At 36.2% G+C, this 18,282-nt stretch overlaps 2 protein-coding genes across 5 annotated transcripts in view; both read right to left on the reverse strand.

Moving 5' to 3' along the window:
* LOC6032008 (homeotic protein Sex combs reduced) overlaps positions 1–14,853 on the reverse strand; it is a 74,372-nt gene extending 59,519 nt beyond the window's left edge. Inside the window, exon 1 of the mRNA XM_038259966.1 lies at positions 14,336–14,853. The gene's annotated coding sequence lies outside the window, so the exon portion shown is untranslated. The remainder of the gene's footprint in view (positions 1–14,335) is intronic.
* A 2,311-nt stretch (positions 14,854–17,164) lies between these two features.
* LOC6053351 (homeotic protein antennapedia) overlaps positions 17,165–18,282 on the reverse strand; it is a 96,268-nt gene continuing 95,150 nt past the window's right edge. For 2 of the 4 annotated variants that reach the window (XM_038259144.1, XM_038259124.1), the window contains one exon: positions 17,165–17,794. In XM_038259144.1, the coding sequence (XP_038115072.1) occupies positions 17,547–17,794 (248 nt within the window). In that variant the 3' untranslated portion in view covers positions 17,165–17,546. The remainder of the gene's footprint in view (positions 17,795–18,282) is intronic. The other 2 variants (XM_038259139.1, XM_038259131.1) reach the window with 1 other exon arrangement.

Genomic DNA, 18,282 nt, shown 5'->3' on the forward strand with positions numbered 1-18,282 from the left:
AACGGCCCAAAACTCATTGGCACAAAGTAGTTGAACGCAGCCGTCGCCTCTGTGATATGAAGCCAAACTGTGACTCTTTCCGGCGGTCAAAGCTGTCAATCAAATGTCTTCAAAGAATCGGAAAACGTTGTGACACTGTTCTGACCCAAAACCATTGTTCTGCTCGGACAAGACCTTGAATGTTGATTTATGTGTGTGACCACATAGGCAATGCGTGTCGAAAGAAGTAGAATGTGGGTAGCATCGACGTTAAAATGTAGGGTAAAAATTTATGGTCTAATTTGAATAGGCAATGTGCTTCGGGTGCAACCCATTTTCACGTTCGTTTTCTTTTGATGATTGATGCGTATGCAATAAAAGTCAAGGTCTTGCAAAAATGCTAGCAAAGGATTGACTAAAAGTGAAGGTTAAATTTAACAGGTTACAATGAGTTCGCCAATGTCTTTAATTTCATGCTGTCCTAAAATTTGCCAAAGTGAATTCCAACTCAAGGTCGGCCAAATACGTGTCCTGTAAAAGTCATGAGCGATAAGTTGTATGGTTGAGTTGAAATTACCACCATCAGTTATAGGCTTTAACACACCTCGCTTACAGATGGCTTAAGTCGTTTAAATTTATTGGCAAATAAATCGGCTCAAATCAAAACAATATTTACTTTTGATGATAATAATCATATACACATTTCTAACTGGGTTCTCTTGGCAGCTCCCTGGCTCAACTCGCAGCCAGACGTTTGACTTATTTTTCATCGTCGTGTCTCAGCTTCTGCCATGGCCTGAGAGAACGAATAAGCTACCATCAATAAATTTTGCCTATGCCGTTTGCAGCAGATACAGTCTCTTCCGAGCTGCTCCACCAACGCTTGCCACTGCCCTGCTTGCTCGTGGCTCATCATTATTATTGACTGCACCTCCCAGTTTCTGACGTTGCTTCTGCTGCTCCGTTTTTATTTTACTCATTTTTTGAAAAACTGCCACATCGTTAAATTTAATATGAAACTCATTTAGTTAAAGTGCTGCCGATTTATTTATTTATATGAATGCTTTTTTTTCGCTGCTCTCACCGTTTTCCCTTTCTGACGTTGGTGGTTGTACAAACGTCTTCCTGCTGAAACGCTTTTCAACACTGTCATGCTGCACTTGAAGTCAGTCAGCGTTCATTCATTGATTTTATGCAATGCTCATGCCGCGAGCTCAACCGATAGGAGTCTGAGATGAAATCAATTACGCAAGTGTTCAATCAAATTTGATTGGTATGCATGCGTATTTTTTGTTGAAATTTTCTACAATACAGATTCAGATTTAAACTAGCAAGACAACATTTAAGCTTCACGTAAATTATTAAAAGAAGACTGCATATGTGCGAACTAACAAAGTGACATTACGCAGTTTCTATGTATCAAAAAAGCAGACATTTAAAATGTTTTTGGAATTTTAAAGCTTATTGGTATCTCTGCAAGAAAATAGCTTAGCTGAGCATAGCGGTTGTTCACACTTGGGGTTTTTAGCACATCTTCTGTTGTGTGCTATCTTGTGACAACGACCATTTAGTACTTTTCGAGAAAAACGATTTTTAGTGTTTGTTAAGTTCATTATTAACTCATGTTTGACGAAAATGATAGTTGTCTCAAGATAGCACACAAAAGACGACATATAAATAAATTTTCAGGATGATTATTAGGATTCTTCCGGGAATTTCTTGTATGCTAATTCTAGCGACTTAGTCTAAAGAAACATTATTTCCAGACTTTTTTTTATTAGGTCCTATAAACATATATGTTTAAAAATTCAGAGTCGTGAGAATCGTTCCCTCAAAATGTATTGAGGGATCAGTGCCAAAATCGAAAGAATAATGCTACCAACTCACACCATCATAACAAATTCATAACAAAGTTCATTCGTTAATTGAAACAATAAATCTCCAACAAGTGTCATCGACATCTGACCACTCCTTAGTCACCAAGCTGTGGTGGCAGAGGCAGCTAAGTCGTTGGGTTAGTCTGTCAAAGGTCTCTGGTTCGATTCCCAGAGTCAACACTTTTGGTTTTTTGTTTGACGGATGAACATTTTTTGCAAATGAACCTCGAGAGAATAAATCTTTCGCCCATCTCAAGCTGTGTTCTCTGTGTCCGTGAATGGATTCACTATTCTCTCAACTCGAAACCATTGTTCTCTAGGACGTTCAGGGATGCCAGATGGTTTTTTTAAATTGTCTGTAAAAAAGTCTGTGTATGTCTGTGCACTTGTCTAAAATTCAAATATATCAATTTACAGTCATTGAAATCCTTCAGAAATTGCGTTTTTATGCATTTGAGAACTAACTAAACAAGTTTTTCTTAAAAAATTTACAAAATATTAATTTAATGAAGTTTTTTTAAAGTCTGTGTATCTCAAAAAATGTCTGACACAAGCTCAAAAGTCTGTGAAACACAGACAAATCTGTGTATCTGGCATACCTGAGGACGTTGCTGCCCAGTTTTGGGTGTATGAAACACAATAGCTTATAGGTCCTTTAAAAAAAACTCTATATTTCATCTCAACTTTCTGCTTCTTTTACAAACAGTTCACCAGAGTAAACAGTCAAAAATAATATTGTTGCATGCGCCTGAGCCTAATTTATGTTGACATCTACATTTAAAAATATCTTGAGATCGTGCAAGCAGTGGTGATGGGAAGGTGGATTTTTGTGGTGTTCTCTTTGTGCTATGTTCGTGTTCATGTTCGAGTCATGCATGCTGTGGAGGTTCATTGTGGTAATTGATATTATTGCGCGTCAGTATTGTGCAAGCAGTGGTGATGGGAAGATAGATTTTTGTGGTGTTCTCTTTGTGCTATGTTCGTGTTCATGTTCGAGTCATGCATGCAGTGGGGGGTCATTGTGTTAATTGATATTATTGCGCGTCAGTATCGTGCAAGCAGTGGTGATGGGAAGGTGGATTTTTGTGGTGTTCTCTTTGTGCTATGTTCGTGTTCATGTTCGAGTCATGCATGCAGTGGGGGGTCATTGTGGTAATTGATATTATTGCGCGTCAGTATCGTGCAAGCAGTGGTGATGGGAAGGTGGATTTTTGTGGTGTTCTCTTTGTGCTATGTTCGTGTTCATGTTCGAGTCATGCATGCAGTGGGGGGTCATTGTGGTTATTAATATTATTGCGCGTTAGTATCGTGTGGGCAGCAGGGCCAGGAAGATGGTTTTATTGTTGTGTTCGTTTTGTAATATATTTGTATTTAAATCTAGCATGACTTTTTGTGGTGATGGTATGGTTTTGGTGGTGGTGGTGGTGGCGGTGTTAAAAAAAAACAAACGTTCAATTTACTAACATTGAGTCCATAACCTCCCTACAAACATCTATACCACTAGGTGACGTAGAGATCTCTGCGCATTCTAGATAGATGTTTACTAACATACCTTCTAATCCCCGAGGTTAGCAAGGTACCGGCCAGGAGCCCCTTATCTTACTGGATAGTATTACACGCTCATCTAAAGAGGAAAACATGGTATCTCCCGTGTTGGAATATTGTAACCGGATGAGAGTCTAGTGCTATCATACGTTTAATTACAGTTAAACAGCAAGATAAGCGTTGTGCAGCCATCCGGAATTGTGCGACCTTTATTGCTAATGCTAATGCTAATGCTAATCTACATTTAAAAATATCTTGAAGACTTTTTACTTTTTTTAAGCCTTGAACTAAATTGCATTGGTTGATATTCCCCATTCCAACATTCTGCAATATCGTTAATATCCCATAAAAGTTTTGACAGTTTGAACTATTTTGCTTATTCTCGTGCTTCAGAAAACTTTTTTACAAAATTCGAAGTGTTAAATCAAAGCTGGTCTCTCAATTTACCTCTCTACACCTAGGGTTTTGTCAAATAGTAACTTGTTGTCTTGGAATTTGCAAAATAGTTGCAGCATTCAAAATGCTTATGCTTTTCAAATGTTGCTCAAGATTTGTTCTACACAGTAAAAAAAAGCATGGTAATATTATACCTGGAAATAGCTAAATTTTGTGTCGCGCTCAACTCTTATATTTTCGGTTTTAATCATTTCAGTTGCATTTGAAAATTGGTACTGAACCCGAACCATTTGAAGATCGAATTTCAGTATTTAGATTTTTTGGGAAAGTGGAAAGACTTTTCAACAAGTTAAACAATTTTTAAATAAAAATAAGATCGATTTTGAAATTTTCACGTCGTGTATTTATCTATTTTTTTTTTAAGATTTGACTGTGAGTTTGATTCTGCGAAGTGGCCTTTGTTTATGGATGAATTAATTAAATTGTCTTGATTAAGAAACTTTAAAGAAAACTTAAAAAAAATCGGTTCTTTTCTACATGACTTACGGTCTGAAAAACTGAAACACAATAACAACGGTCAAATAGAAGAAACTTACCGGGTCTAACATTTGATCTGACATTTCACTTCTTCAAAACAACATCTTTAAAGCATATCGAACTCTTAAACACACCGAGATCAATATCACACTTACACAGCTTCACAGCACTCGGAAACTCTTCTCACCATCCCGCGCACTTCCCACCCGATATTTTGCAATTCAACTGCTGACGACGCCACAAAAACGCTTCTTCTTCCTTTTATCCGCGATCACCGCACACCAACCAAAACATAAATCCACTGCTGTGAGTAGTGTGCGCCTGTCTGCTACGATCGACAAGACTCCAGCACTCTTTCCAATCCCCATATTCTTCCGCCTCACGGCACTGAGGCAACAAAATTCCGGCTGAAAAGACGCCGAAGAAAACGATGTTTTTCACTATTTATCGCCGCGTATCGAAATTTCGCGATCAAACCCGGTAGAAATCGCGAAAAACACATTCAAAACAATGCGAGCGAAAGACGCGAACCGCACCCGACGAAGATTCCATTTTGTTTGGCCTTCACCAAGCAAACGCACGATCGTTCTTTTTTCCGGCCACCAGAGCTCTGAAAGCTTACTCGCGGACGAAAGCTTTTCGGCCATTTGCTCGCGAGAGAATCCCATTTTGTTTCGCTCGCAGGCGTTTTTCCGTCTCGTTCTTACCAAACGCGTTCTGCTTGTATGCAGCACAAGCATCGTTACTGCCTGAGGATCGTTTTGCGACTTTAAAATTTAGAGAAATTGAATTTTCTTAAGCAAGGCCGACGCAAGGCGGTTCTTCACGCTCCATACAAACCCCCCCTCCTTTTCAAAGTTGGCCCGGAAAATCAGGGGGCAGATTTTTTTTTCAAAAAACTTTGAAATTTCGATGGAAGTGCAATCAGCTGAAATTGTTGTTGTTTTTTTGTTGGACATTTTCAAACTTTAAAAACTAACTCTAGAAACACGAAATTTTTAAATGAAAAAAATGTTCTAAATGAAAAAAAAACTCTGGTGAGTTATTGCACATTTGAAAAGTACATTAAATTTCCTTAAAATGACACGTCTAAAAAAATATAGTCGAGTAACGAAAAATTGCTAACAAATTTTAAGCTATTTTGTATTTTTTTTTTCGATGAAAAATATTTTTTCGGAATTATGAGTAGGTCATCAAATCGGACGTTCAAATTGACATAAAAGTCCCTTTGACACCAAATTTCCAAACAATCACCAGCTCAAATTCGTGATCAGGGACAAAAGTAGTTCCTTAGGACAAAGTCTCATGCAAAGTGGGGTAGGGGCAACTTTTTCCGATATCGTGTGAGTTGGCGCAGAATTACCCTCACAAAAACTCGAGTCCACTATGGTACATTGGGCGGCCAAGTTTCGAAAAAGTGACCTTCTCCAAATATTAAATATATTTTTAAAGTAAACATTCTAACGAAGAAAATTCAAAATTTTCAAAGCTCTAAATTTGATCATTACGGAGATACACGATGAGATTCGTAAATTGGGGTAAAAAGCTAGCGTTTGTTGTAAAAAAGCTCTTTTGTTCATTTTAACATAGTTCAGCCAGTTTGAATATTTTATTATGACTTTTATACATCGTTGGTAAGGTAATAAGACAAGCTTTTTCATAATTAATAGCACAGGTGCACTTTTCTTATCAAAAATAAGAGAAACAAATATAAAACCATTTTGTTAATCATGTACTTTTTTGCTCACACTTTCTCTTTCAAAAACTAAGATCATTTGAAAGATCAGATTTGATCTGATCTCTAATAAATCTGTAAATTTAAAAGTGCAATTTTACACGATTTGCGAGATATGGTAGTTTGAACATTCCAACTTTATTTAACGTTATGTACAATGCTGTTTAACACATGAAAAAGTATTTTAACAACAAAATAAATTAAAAATATGAAAAATTGTGAAAAATTAACACATCTGCCGCCGAGTTATGAATTTTTGATAAAAATAGTGGTTTTTGGAAAAAATCGAAATTTCGTGCAAAAACAAATTTGACGTTATTTTTTAATGCAAAATTGAATTTGCAATCGAAAACCATTTTACGGATTTTTTGGAAAAGGGCTCCGTTTTCAAGATATAGCCACCGAAAGTTAGATTTAAGCGAAATATTTGCAGTTTTTCGATTTTTAAAAATAGTGACCATGAGTGACAATTTCTAAGAAATTTTTTTTTTAAGAGTTCAGAAAATTTGCTATAAAATTGTCTAAGAGACATTGAAGATTGGACCTCGGGTTGCTGAGATAGAACCGATCTTTTCCGATCTCTTCGAAAAAAAAAATTATTTTTTTTGCTCAAGACTAACATTTTACAGTCGACTCTCTGGTTGTCAATATCCAAGGGACAGTCGAGGAAGAGAATCATCAGTTTACAGAACGATGCAAAATGAAGACTCGATTGAAAATATGTTTTTCTTGGTACCCAGCTATGGGAGAAAATCATGGCAACGTCCAGCAAACAAAAACAAACTAATGTCAAACACCCTTCAAAGCTTCGTTTTGCAAAGAAAAATGTCTGTGCAAGCCATGAGATAGTGACAATATTGACAACCGGAAGAGATTTTTATAGCAAACAGAATCCAAGGGTCCGTCGAGGAAGAGATCCTTCAAGCAATAGAAAATATCGAGGAATAAAGCCAATCAAGTATGCAGTTTGAAGGGACTGAAGAATTCATCGATAGATGGAGCAATATTGATATCGAGAAGATCGACAGACAGAGAGTCGACTGTAAAAGGGTAAAACATTGAATATTACGCCCATTTAAAATGCTAGTCTTGATTTAAAAAAAATCAAAACATTTTTTAACGAAAAGATCGGAAAATTTCACGAATGTTTCATGTTTTAACATTGAAAATCGGAGCATTAGTTGTTGAGATAACGACATTAGAAAATGATGGGTTGTTTTGGTGAGACTTAGCAAACTTCAATTTTCCTGTCTCTTTTTCTTAAAGCGGCTGTATCTCAGCAAAAAAGCAAAAAAGATATTTTCAGAAATGGTCTAGCATGGTCACTATTTTTAAAAATCGAAAAACTGCAAATATTTCGCAGAAATCAAACTTTCGGTGGCTATATCTTGAAAACGGAGCCCTTTATCAACAAATCTGTAAAGTAGTTTTCAATTGCAAATTCAATGTTGCATTAAAATATAAGGTCAAATTTGTTTTTGAATGAAACTTCGATATTTTTTTTCCAAAAATCACTATATTTTCAAACATTTATAACTCGGCGGCAGATTTTTTTACCATGTTTCTCTATGGCTCAAAAGTTGCGGATTTTTGTCCCCTAAAACATAACAAAAAATCTCGAAAATCAAAAAATACGTATTTTGGGAAATTGAGTTTAAGTAAAAAAAAGTTGATTTAAAAATCTGCAAATGTTTCTTTCGTGTACCTATTTTTTTCTCAATAGTCCTCAACAATACCTACAACTTTGCCGAGGCCACCAAATTGATCAGAAAATTCACTCAAAAGTTACAGCTGTTTGAATATTTACATACAATTTTTGTATGGACAGCAGCCAAATTTGTATGGAGACTTGTATGGATGAACCAATGACGCAAAAGAGCTTATTTGGTCATAGGGAAGGCCCCCACAAAGTTTGAGCCAAATAAAAAAAAAAAACAAAAAAATTGGTCGAAATCGGCCGATTTCGTATAGAGTTGCTCAATGGTTAAACACTGATGAAGTGTTGTGTTATTTTTGGCGCCATCAACAAATTGTCGTTCTGTTTATATAAAATACCACTGTTTTTTCTTCACTTTTGCAAAGTGTGTGATTATCGAAATTTAATATGGTTACTGACAAAAAGCAAAACAAAAAAGTCTTAATGTAAACCAGGGGTGACCAAAGTATGGCCCGCGGGCCAAACGTGGCCCGCGGAGTGATTTTTTGTGGCCCGCGGACCCATTTTGAATGATCATGTACAATGGCCCGTTGACCATTTGTAAAATGATTTTATGCTTCTTAAAATGAAAGTTTCTATTTAACCTTTTTATGTTATTTTTTTTTTTATTTTAATTTTTATATAAAACTGATGATTTATCGATATTTTGATTTCCATTTTACGACACAATTATATTGTTCAAAAATATTCGGGTCATCTAATTTAAACAATTTCAATGAAATAAGCAAATACCGAAATTTCCATCAAACATTTTTGGAAATTTTTATGAAACGTTCAAATTTAACTTTGGCAGAGAACTGTAATAAAAGCAAAAATATAAGCATTACATATCAATATAAAAGTCATAATGACCTTTTTAAGCACTGAGCCTCAAATTTACTTAGAAATCTTCCACCTCGGAATTCGAACTCATGACAGTTGGATTGATTTTCTTGTTTTTTTGGCAGACAAAATGTTGAAATCGGAGGAATAAGGCGGTTGCAAATATTGTTCAAATCTACCCGTTAAAATCAGCTCGAAAAATCAGGGGCAAATCTTGGGGCAAATTTTGTTTCAAGCGAACTTACACATTTTAATTGAAAACAAAGTGCAGTCAGCTAGAATCAATTTAAAATAAATTTTCTGCGTTTAGAATCATTTTGCGCATATTCGGATTCGTTCAAAAATAATTTGAAATTTAAGCGAATTTTCGATGAACAGGGATAAAAAATGTGTTTTTTGCTGGAAGGTATATGCTCGTCGAATCTGACATTTTTTGAAAATAATTATTGCAGGAGTATATTTTTTTACCAGAGCCGAGAGACATTTTAAAAAACAAAACACATTCAAATTTCGATAAAAATACATGTACATTCAATCAAACAAATTTTTAAATACCCACAAATTTTATATTTTCGAAATATGTAGTATGAAAAAATAACAATTTTTTATAGTCTTTTAAATTAAAATAATGAATTATTATTTTTGAAATAACCTTTTTATGCGTTTGGCCCGCATGCTCATTTGACCTTCAAATTTGGCCCGGCATCTAAAAACTTTGAGCACCCCTGATGTAAACTCAGGTACCGTTTATTCTCTCTAATATGTATGAATTTCTCAACATCGACAAATGAATTCCTTGAGGTATTTTGCAAATTAGGCTGGTACAAATATTTTTCAGGGGGCAAAAAAAATATTTTTACAATAAACTTCAAAATTTCAATGAAAATTCAAGTGCAACCAACTGAAATCAAATTAAAATACATTCTCCTGCGTTTAAAATCATTTTTAGCATGTTTGGGTTTATTAAAAAATCTTAAGATTTTTTGAAAATTTTCGATGCCAAATCTTTTTTTTTTTCGATACAATTTTTGTTTTTTCATATCTTAGATTTTTTGATAACTAATGATTGCAAAACAACTGAACTAGTGTAAAATGCATTTTAAAACACTGTTTTCATTTAAATGTGAAGACTATGGCTTGTTATTGAAATTTTACATTTTTTATTTTTTTGCTTCCCCTCCTTGACCTCGGCTTGGGCTGAGGGACAAAAACTTTTTTAAATATTTGCATAGGCCTTAGAATGTATCGTTTTAAATTTAGATTTTTCAATTTATTGTCCACGTAGACAAGTCATCACCACCGGTGGTCCCAAAATTTTCTAAATTTGCAAATAGTTGGACTGTGCCCAGTTTCATTTAAAAAAAAACAAAAACTTTTGTTATACAATGTATTTAAAATAGTTTAAGATCAATTGTACAAGTTTAGAAATTGGTCTGAAATACCAAAAAAAAATTTACTTACCGGGTCTAACACTCGATCGTCCCGAAGAGGTTGCTTGAGGAGAGATCAGAACACACTAGACTTTTCACTTCTTCAAAATAACATCGTTAAATAATTAAATTAAACCCCCGAAATCACAGCACAGTACTCCTGATTTTTCTTTTGCCAGGTCGCCATCAAAATGCTTCCTTTTTCTTTTCCTGTGATCACCGCACACCAAGAACGCTGCAACACACATGTATGCCTGCTACGATCGACGAAGCAGCACTACTCTTCATTTTTCTTCCCATCTGCATACTACTCAAAATTTACCGCACTCACGGCGCAGAGGCACAAGATTTCGACAGAAAAAAAGCCGAGGAACACATATTTTTCCGCCACGTGCCGATATTTCGAGATCACACATAAATATTCTACGAAATCTCGGAATAAACAAGTAAAAACATTCGGTATGAATCGCGAAAAAAAATCAAAACAATGCGAGCGAACGACGCGAACCGCACCCGACGAAGCGTCCATTTTGTTGACCTTCACCAAGCAAACGCATGATCGTTCTTTACCCGGCCACCAGGGTGTGCTGTTCTGAAAGTTTTACACGCGGGCGAAAGCATTTCGGCCATTTGCTCGCGCGGAGAGAATCTCATTTTGTTTCGCTCGCAGACATTTTTCCGTCTCGCTCTTGCCTAGAGCGTTCGGCTAGCATCGCTTGAGGATCGTTTTGGGCCAGCTTTTAATTTTTACGAAATCGGATTTTCTTTTGCCAAAACATGGGGATGTTTTGGCGTTTCAGAAACTTTAGTTCGATTTGCCGACATTGTTAACTAGTTTTGTCGAAATTTCGAATGTTTTTATGCTGCATCCGTTTCTTTATATTTTTTAAGGCAATGAATTTTAAAGAGACTTCCAGTATTTTTTAAAAAGTTTTATGATATGTTTTTTTAGTTTTTGTAAAATTGAAATACATCGCAAAACATTCTAATTCTATAAACCGTCTACTTTCTAATATGTAATTTCAATCATTTCAATCGGATTCCAAACCAACCGCTCACAATTTTTTGGTTTTGCATAGGATAAGAAATAATATTTCGGTGTGTTGATCAGCGATATATTTTCAAATAAATAATTTTAACTGTTGAAACAATTTCCATTTTCAAATGCTGCATATATATAGCCATGACCTCCTCGGGTAACTATTCGAAGGAAGCAAAATTGCCTGAGAAAGTGTACCATTCTAATTTATGAATTAATCATAAGCAGCCACTACCGACTAAGCAGACGACAACGGTATTTAATGTAATCAACTATTTGGATTTCATTATTAATCATTCCCACAATTGTTTCCAAAGAGCGTTATTTCAATTAACGAAACTCTCCTGTTCAAAGAGTCCGCCTTCCCAAAAGTGTGGCATTTGATAAGCTAATTCCACTCTTAAATACAGGGGTTGTAAACTTTTCCTTTAACACGAGCAGCCGGCGTTTTTCCGTTTCCCTATCGGAGCCATTATTTATTCAGGAACGTAGCTAATGAAAATCACTCGTCACTAGAAAAAGGAAAATTTGCGCCCGGGGTTTTCGGCGCGGATGGAATTGTCCCTGATTGGTTTTTCTTGACAGTTGAATATACTGACACGCACAGGACCCTCCGTTCAAGTTGATGGATTTCCGTCACAGAAAATGCCAGAAACTCAGGGGCCAGCAGCAGACGCCATCAAGAGGCTAGAGAGCTTAGAGCTTTTGCTGCTCGAGTTGTGTTATCATTGTGTATTACGGTGGGTAGAGGGCTATGGCACGATGAATGGATGGATGGATGGATGGATGGATCGCACAGTAACTCCCAGCTTTATGCTCTCTTTAGATATGGAGGAGGGTGACGAAGATTTTTTTTTTGTTCCCTCGGTTGGTTCGTTCCGAATGCCAAACCGTGATGGAAAAAATTTGATCGAAGGGAAAAACCAAGGCGAAAGAATTATTCTATATTATAGAAAATACATAGTAACATTTTTTCTCCGTGACATTGATGGATTGGAAAGAACGGAAAGCGAAAAACTGAAAATGTCATTCGGATTAATGCTGTTGGGGCTAGGTGTATATTTTATTTTGCACTTTTCCACTCCCAGTGTGTATACTAGCGTGGTTCACGTTTCTATGAAAAAGACAAAAGTTGTTATTTTGTCTTGCATCAACCGGAATTTCGTTCTTTTATGTCCCCAGAAGCACTCCTGAAAATTTGAGCCCATTTGGTAAGGTCTAGGAGCTCCAGTTTTAATTTGAAATTTATATGGGATTTTGATTTATTTTCCATGGGAAACTATCTTTTTTTACATTGTATTAGGAATTTTTTTTATAAATCGATGAAATGACTTGATTCTTACAGTAGGAGATAGGTTTTGAACTGGGGAACAACTTTGTAGAACATACCAACAAGCTAGGAAGTGACCCTTTAAAGATACAGATACTTTTAGATGGTGGCTGGCCCCTTCAAAAGCCACCATCTAAAAGTATCTGTATCTTTGAAGGGTCACTTCCTACCTTGTTGGTATGTTCTACAAAGTTGTTCCCCAGTTCAAAACCTATCTCCTACTGTAAGAATCAAGTCATTTCATCGATTTATAAAAAAAAAATCCAAATACAATGTAAAAAAAGATAGTTTCCCATGGAAAATAAATCAAAATCCCATATAAATTTCAAATTAAAACTGGAGCTCCTAGACCTTACCAAATGGGCTCAAATTTTCAGGAGTGCTTCTGGGGACATAAAAGAACGAAATTCCGGTTGATGCAAGACAAAATAACAACTTTTGTCTTTTTCATAGAAACGTGAACCACGCTAGTGTATACCGGAGGCGGATAGAGTGAAAAAAGTCATCTTCTTGCTTGGCTCATTTTTTCTCGCTTCACCTTTTCTCTTCCCTATATCGTTAGCGTTATGGTCCAGGGTCGGTTACGCTCGGTGAGTTTGGCATCCGAGGGACCAAAGACCGAAGCTTGTCAGAATCAGAACCATCCAGTGACCAGGCCAGGCCAGGCCAGGGAACGGCGGAACTACTAGCAGTGGAAACTCTGAATGTAACGAGAAAAATGTTTCAACAGGAAAGTTTTCCCGGCTTTGGATATCGCACAAGAGACCAACGAGAGAGATAAATACGAGCAAAAGAAGAAAAAGTTTTTTTTTCGGGCAAAAAAAACATCCTGACGGAGAGACAAAGCGGAAAACTCGACGGAAAATGCTAGAATGGAAATAAATGGTGGAAAAGTTTCGCGTTCACGATCAGGTCGAAAAGGTTTAGCCACTACCAGCGGCGACTACGGGGGCGATGATGTTGAGCCTTTTGTCGAACGACTATGCTGAAAACATTCTAAACTATTTTGCATGTGCTGATCGAAAAAGAAGCCCATATTAGATCTCGAAAAAAACAACCATTTTATTTTATTTATTTTTTTGTTTTGACGCAACTCTATCACATTTCATACTCGCATGATATACGTGTAGAAGAAATAAAAGGGAACGGAGAAATACACAGCAAGTACCAGAGTGAAGAGAACGACTTGCTTGTACCTTAATGTTTTTTTAATTGCAACTTGATATCAAGGAAAATAAATGCTGTTTGTTGGCGTGCATGTAGGCTGGCTAATTAAATTGTCATTTATTCACGGCAGCCATTAATGGAGATTATCCGAATTCTCGTAACCCATTGATCTTGTATGATATCATGTTTGGTGTATACAAACTGCAAATGCATAATTAAAAAGTAACACACTCAACCTGACTGAAAAAATACAATTTTGTGATTCCGGGTTAAGAAAAGGTTGCAGGTTGCCACACTTTTGAGAAATGGTGGAACTTGTGAATAAATTTCGTATTTGAAGAAAACCTTGATAAATTATCAAATTTCAATCGTCAATAACTTGCTTAAATCGTGAAACACGTTGAAAACTTTAAGAAGTGAAACAATTATAAACAATCAATTGAAACGATCTTCAAAATAAGTTTAAAAATGTTAGTTTTGTGAAAAATGTGGTCAAAAAATTATTTGAGGAGAGTCTTTGACCAGATTTGGGCAATTTACTTAGTTATATTTTTTATCTGAATTTCATGAATTTTCAGATTTATACAAGCGTGTTAGTCATGAGAAATTCTTACAGCGGCATGATAGCGCGTCGGTGAAAAAGAAATTTTGTCTATTTTAACGGCATGACTAAATTTATTTCATCACTGAACACAGTCATCAAATCTTGGTATAAAAACTACACTTGGAAATTTTATTTAGGTCATTTTAAATTTACTTACCACGCTGTCAACTTCACTTTCTCAACTTGTGAAAAGCGGATCCTTCGCGGCACTTTCAAAGTCTTTAAAATGGTTCGTCAACTTTACATCAACAACTTTACGATATAAGCTGGTTAAACTGTTCAGCGAAGTAATTTTACCACCTAAATTACTGCCTAAGCCTTTTTTTCCGTCCGTAATCTGAAGGTAGATCGAATTTTGTCTACTGTGGATCGACGGCAATTTCGTAGATGAGCTGTGAAATAACCAAACAGGCCCAGAGAGCTCAGCGTTCAATTATTATCGGTGAAAGCGCGCGCCGCCTCGAACGATAATTTCACTTCACATGCACAGTTTTAGAGTTTTAATTTTGATTTTCGTAAGATTTATGGGATCGATACACACGCACAAGAAAAAAAACACCTTTCACAATGGTCCAAATAAAATACACAAGCGAGACAATGTTTCACCCGTGAATAGAATCTTTTGTGAAAAGTCGTAAAAAATTCCAAGTCCCTGCTTTGAGGACCGGTCTCCGGGTGAAAAAGACTCTACCAAGGGGCTACACACTTCTTGGGTCTGAAAGCGCTATAGCTACGGGGAAGGGCCTTCAAAACGACGTGCGAGCGAGCGAGAGGCAAGGTGCGAAAAACGGCAAAGATGGAAGAGAGAGAAACATATCTCCGAGGCAACAACAGTGCCAGAGCCCGAGCATGTGCTTGTGGGAACAAGTGATCGTGTGCCTAGATCGATTTCGTCGATGAGCCTTCTTTTTTTGTTGTTGTTGCTTTTGGTTGATTTTGTGACCATCGAAAACCAGGAAGGCCTGGGCAACTCGCTGCTGCTGCCTAACACAGCTCGAGCACGCGTCGCCCAACTTTCGATATTGGAATGTTGTTGTTGTTTTTGTTGTAGCCTTCGTACGACGACGACGATGGCTCGGTTGACGAAGGCATGATGGAAGGAAGAAGGAAGGAGGAAAAAAAAGCATGATTAGGCGGGCACAAACTTGGATAGATCCCACTTCATAATGGCCCCCAGACGTGCATATTTAGAGTGAAGAGTTCAAATCTATAATTTTTGGAACTATTGACCTCTCGCTCGGCGTCCGCAACCACCACCAGCGCAGTTCTGGTGGCGGCCGGAAGGTGCATGTGGTCGTGGTGCCGCGCGTTTTGATGTGTGTGATTTTCGATCAACAACTATCGCAAAAGTTTCGACGAAAGTGTTTAAAATGTTTGGAAATTTTTGATATTAACATTACCTTTTTTATCGAAATTCAAACCTTTGTAAAATATTTTGAAATTGTCAGCATTATTGCAACGAAACAAATTTGGCATATTTATATAATTTTATCTTTCTGTTTATTACTTGTCCATTTTTGTTTGTGTGTGTGTGTGGGGTTTGTATTTACAAATTTTGTTACACTGCATTATCTCATAATCATAATCAAAGTATCTTGGGATCTCATTTACTCATAACATAGTTTTTGTTCTTTTAACGAGATAATTTATATTTATGCCTTAATTCTGTAGCTGTATCCCTTACCAATTATGGTTAAATATATTTTACGTACATCATTTTCATCATCAGTTATCTTTATGATTACTATTCATTTACTTAAAATTTTTGGGACTTGCATCTTTCATTCTATCAATATTTTTGCATTAATTACACAATCCTTACAGGCTAATGTCATGAGTTTTGTATTTACGTATGCTCTATTCACCTCCATGAATTAGGTCTGTATAAATTATAATTACACATTTCACCGTGGTTGGTTACGTATTTCCGGGTTTCATTTGCAATGATTTTTTTTTATTCTTCTCCTTTTTCAGAGTTACCTCCAAAATAGTGGGCGATGCAACAGAATGATCACAATATTTTGTTATCGTATCCTATTTTTCCCATTCCAATGATTCCTCTATCTTACACTGTTTTGGTTTGATTTAGTTGTGTTAGCTTTCCAGATTTGTCCAATATGTAAATCAACAATCTGCCAATTTTGTGGATGATGTTTTGTAAAATATATCTAAACTTTAAACTCTACCAGTTTACTACAAGAGCCGTATACCACAATTTCGTATATAGTCGTTTTTGATGAGTCTCAAATGTGTGAATTGTTCTTTTTTTTCTGTTTTCGTCCGGATTGTGACAGAGGGATTTGTGCAACTCAAAACTGGAAATAGTACTTCCTTCACTGGGAGCATGACTATTTTGCTGTAATATAACGCCTATTCTACACATGAGAAACGGTTCCTCACTATTCCTTCGCTATGGGCACGTATGAATGAGTAACAACAGTAAAATTCAAATAAATTATATTTGTCCTTCGTTTGCGAGATTTAAATAAAAAAAGGGATGCAAAATGAAAGTGATATTTCCAATAATTAAATTAAACTATTGCCTTTGGTATAGTTGGTTTGGATATAATCTTTCTCCTATGATTTCCTATGAGTGTGAGGTTAAAATCGCATCCGATAGTGCAGCGCTCGGAAAAAAAGATGGAAACAGAAAAGATCAGCAACGAACAAATCAGAGGAGAGCCGGAAAAGTGGAACAAATATTGGTGTACTTTCTAAAAAAAAGTTTTTAACTTTTTGTGATTTCCAATTATTTCGGTATTGGATATTCAGATAATCTTTTGTTTCGAATTTACAAGCACTTTTGTACGTATATTATTAGAATATTTATTCATCTTTTTCACAATTATGCATCTTTCATCTAAAACCGACAAAAGATTTTTTGTTTTCCTTCATTGCACAATTAATTCACATGGTTTTCATTTTTTATTTCATTTTCTGTTTCCTTTAGCCTGCGATCTGTTTTTTGAATGTCTAGATCTTGTAATTCTAAATTAACATTAGTTTTGAGGTCACATGAGTTGTTTTGCTTTCTTTCATCATATTTCGTTCATAATAAATTAGTGTTCGTGGATTTTTTTTCTTTTATATATGATAGATTCTGCTTTTTTGTTGTTGTTGTTTTCCTACAAAGATTGAATTTTGATCGTCGTCCTTGCTTGATGTCGTAAAATAGCGGTGCTCGTTTTTCCATCACTTGCAATCAAATGGTAAAGCGAAATGATTTTGAAAATGTGTTTTTTTTTGCTAACCTTCTGAAACATAGACTGCACCGTTTTGTTTTGTTCTGATAAGAGCAAATCATTACAAAATTGCTAATAGTAGTATTATGCTAGTTTTGGGGGGGAGTTTGTCGTGAGCACAAGTGTTTACGCCGGCGATTGTGGCGGTGTCATATCGTTTTCGTCCCCGGAGCCCGGTTCACCCTTGGTCTTGTTTTCCTTTTTCCATTTCATTCGCCGATTCTGGAACCAGATCTTGATCTGCCGCTCTGTCAGACACAGGGCATGGGCGATTTCGATTCTCCTTCGCCTGGTCAGATAGCGATTAAAGTGAAATTCCTTCTCGAGCTCCAGCGTTTGGTACCGGGTGTAGGTTTGGCGGCCACGTTTTCGTTCTGAAAAATACAATAGAAAAAGAAGAAAATCATCATATGTTGCTTATCTGAAGTTTAGTCGTTGAAAAATTGAGACCTGTTTTTTTATAATTAACTTTTAAAATGGCTACCAGTAGAGTAAAAAGAACAGTGTTAATTAAGAATAGATAAAACTAAAGCTAAACCTTTCAGGTGAAACTTAAAGAATTCTCATTCCTTACATCTTATCCAAAATAAAATCATACATTCCAAACCCATGAAGTTTCAAGATACTGTTCGGCAGAGCTTTTACCCCGTTCGCCTCTTTCCCATTTACAATTGAAGCTTCCCGACTTGTTATTATTTGGTAATCATTGCCTGGGCGCCACTAGAAGCAGCCTCCAAAGTGCGGTTAGCCAATTTAGAGGAGCAAGTTTAATGATTTCCTGCGTCCATTTTCTTGATTACTCGCTGTTTTTCATGTTATTGTTCCAGCCCGAAAAACTTTTTTCGGGTGATAGATAGTGTAA

Source organism: Culex quinquefasciatus, chromosome 1 (assembly GCF_015732765.1).
Source record: "Culex quinquefasciatus strain JHB chromosome 1, VPISU_Cqui_1.0_pri_paternal, whole genome shotgun sequence".
Taxonomy (NCBI): domain Eukaryota; kingdom Metazoa; phylum Arthropoda; class Insecta; order Diptera; family Culicidae; genus Culex; species Culex quinquefasciatus.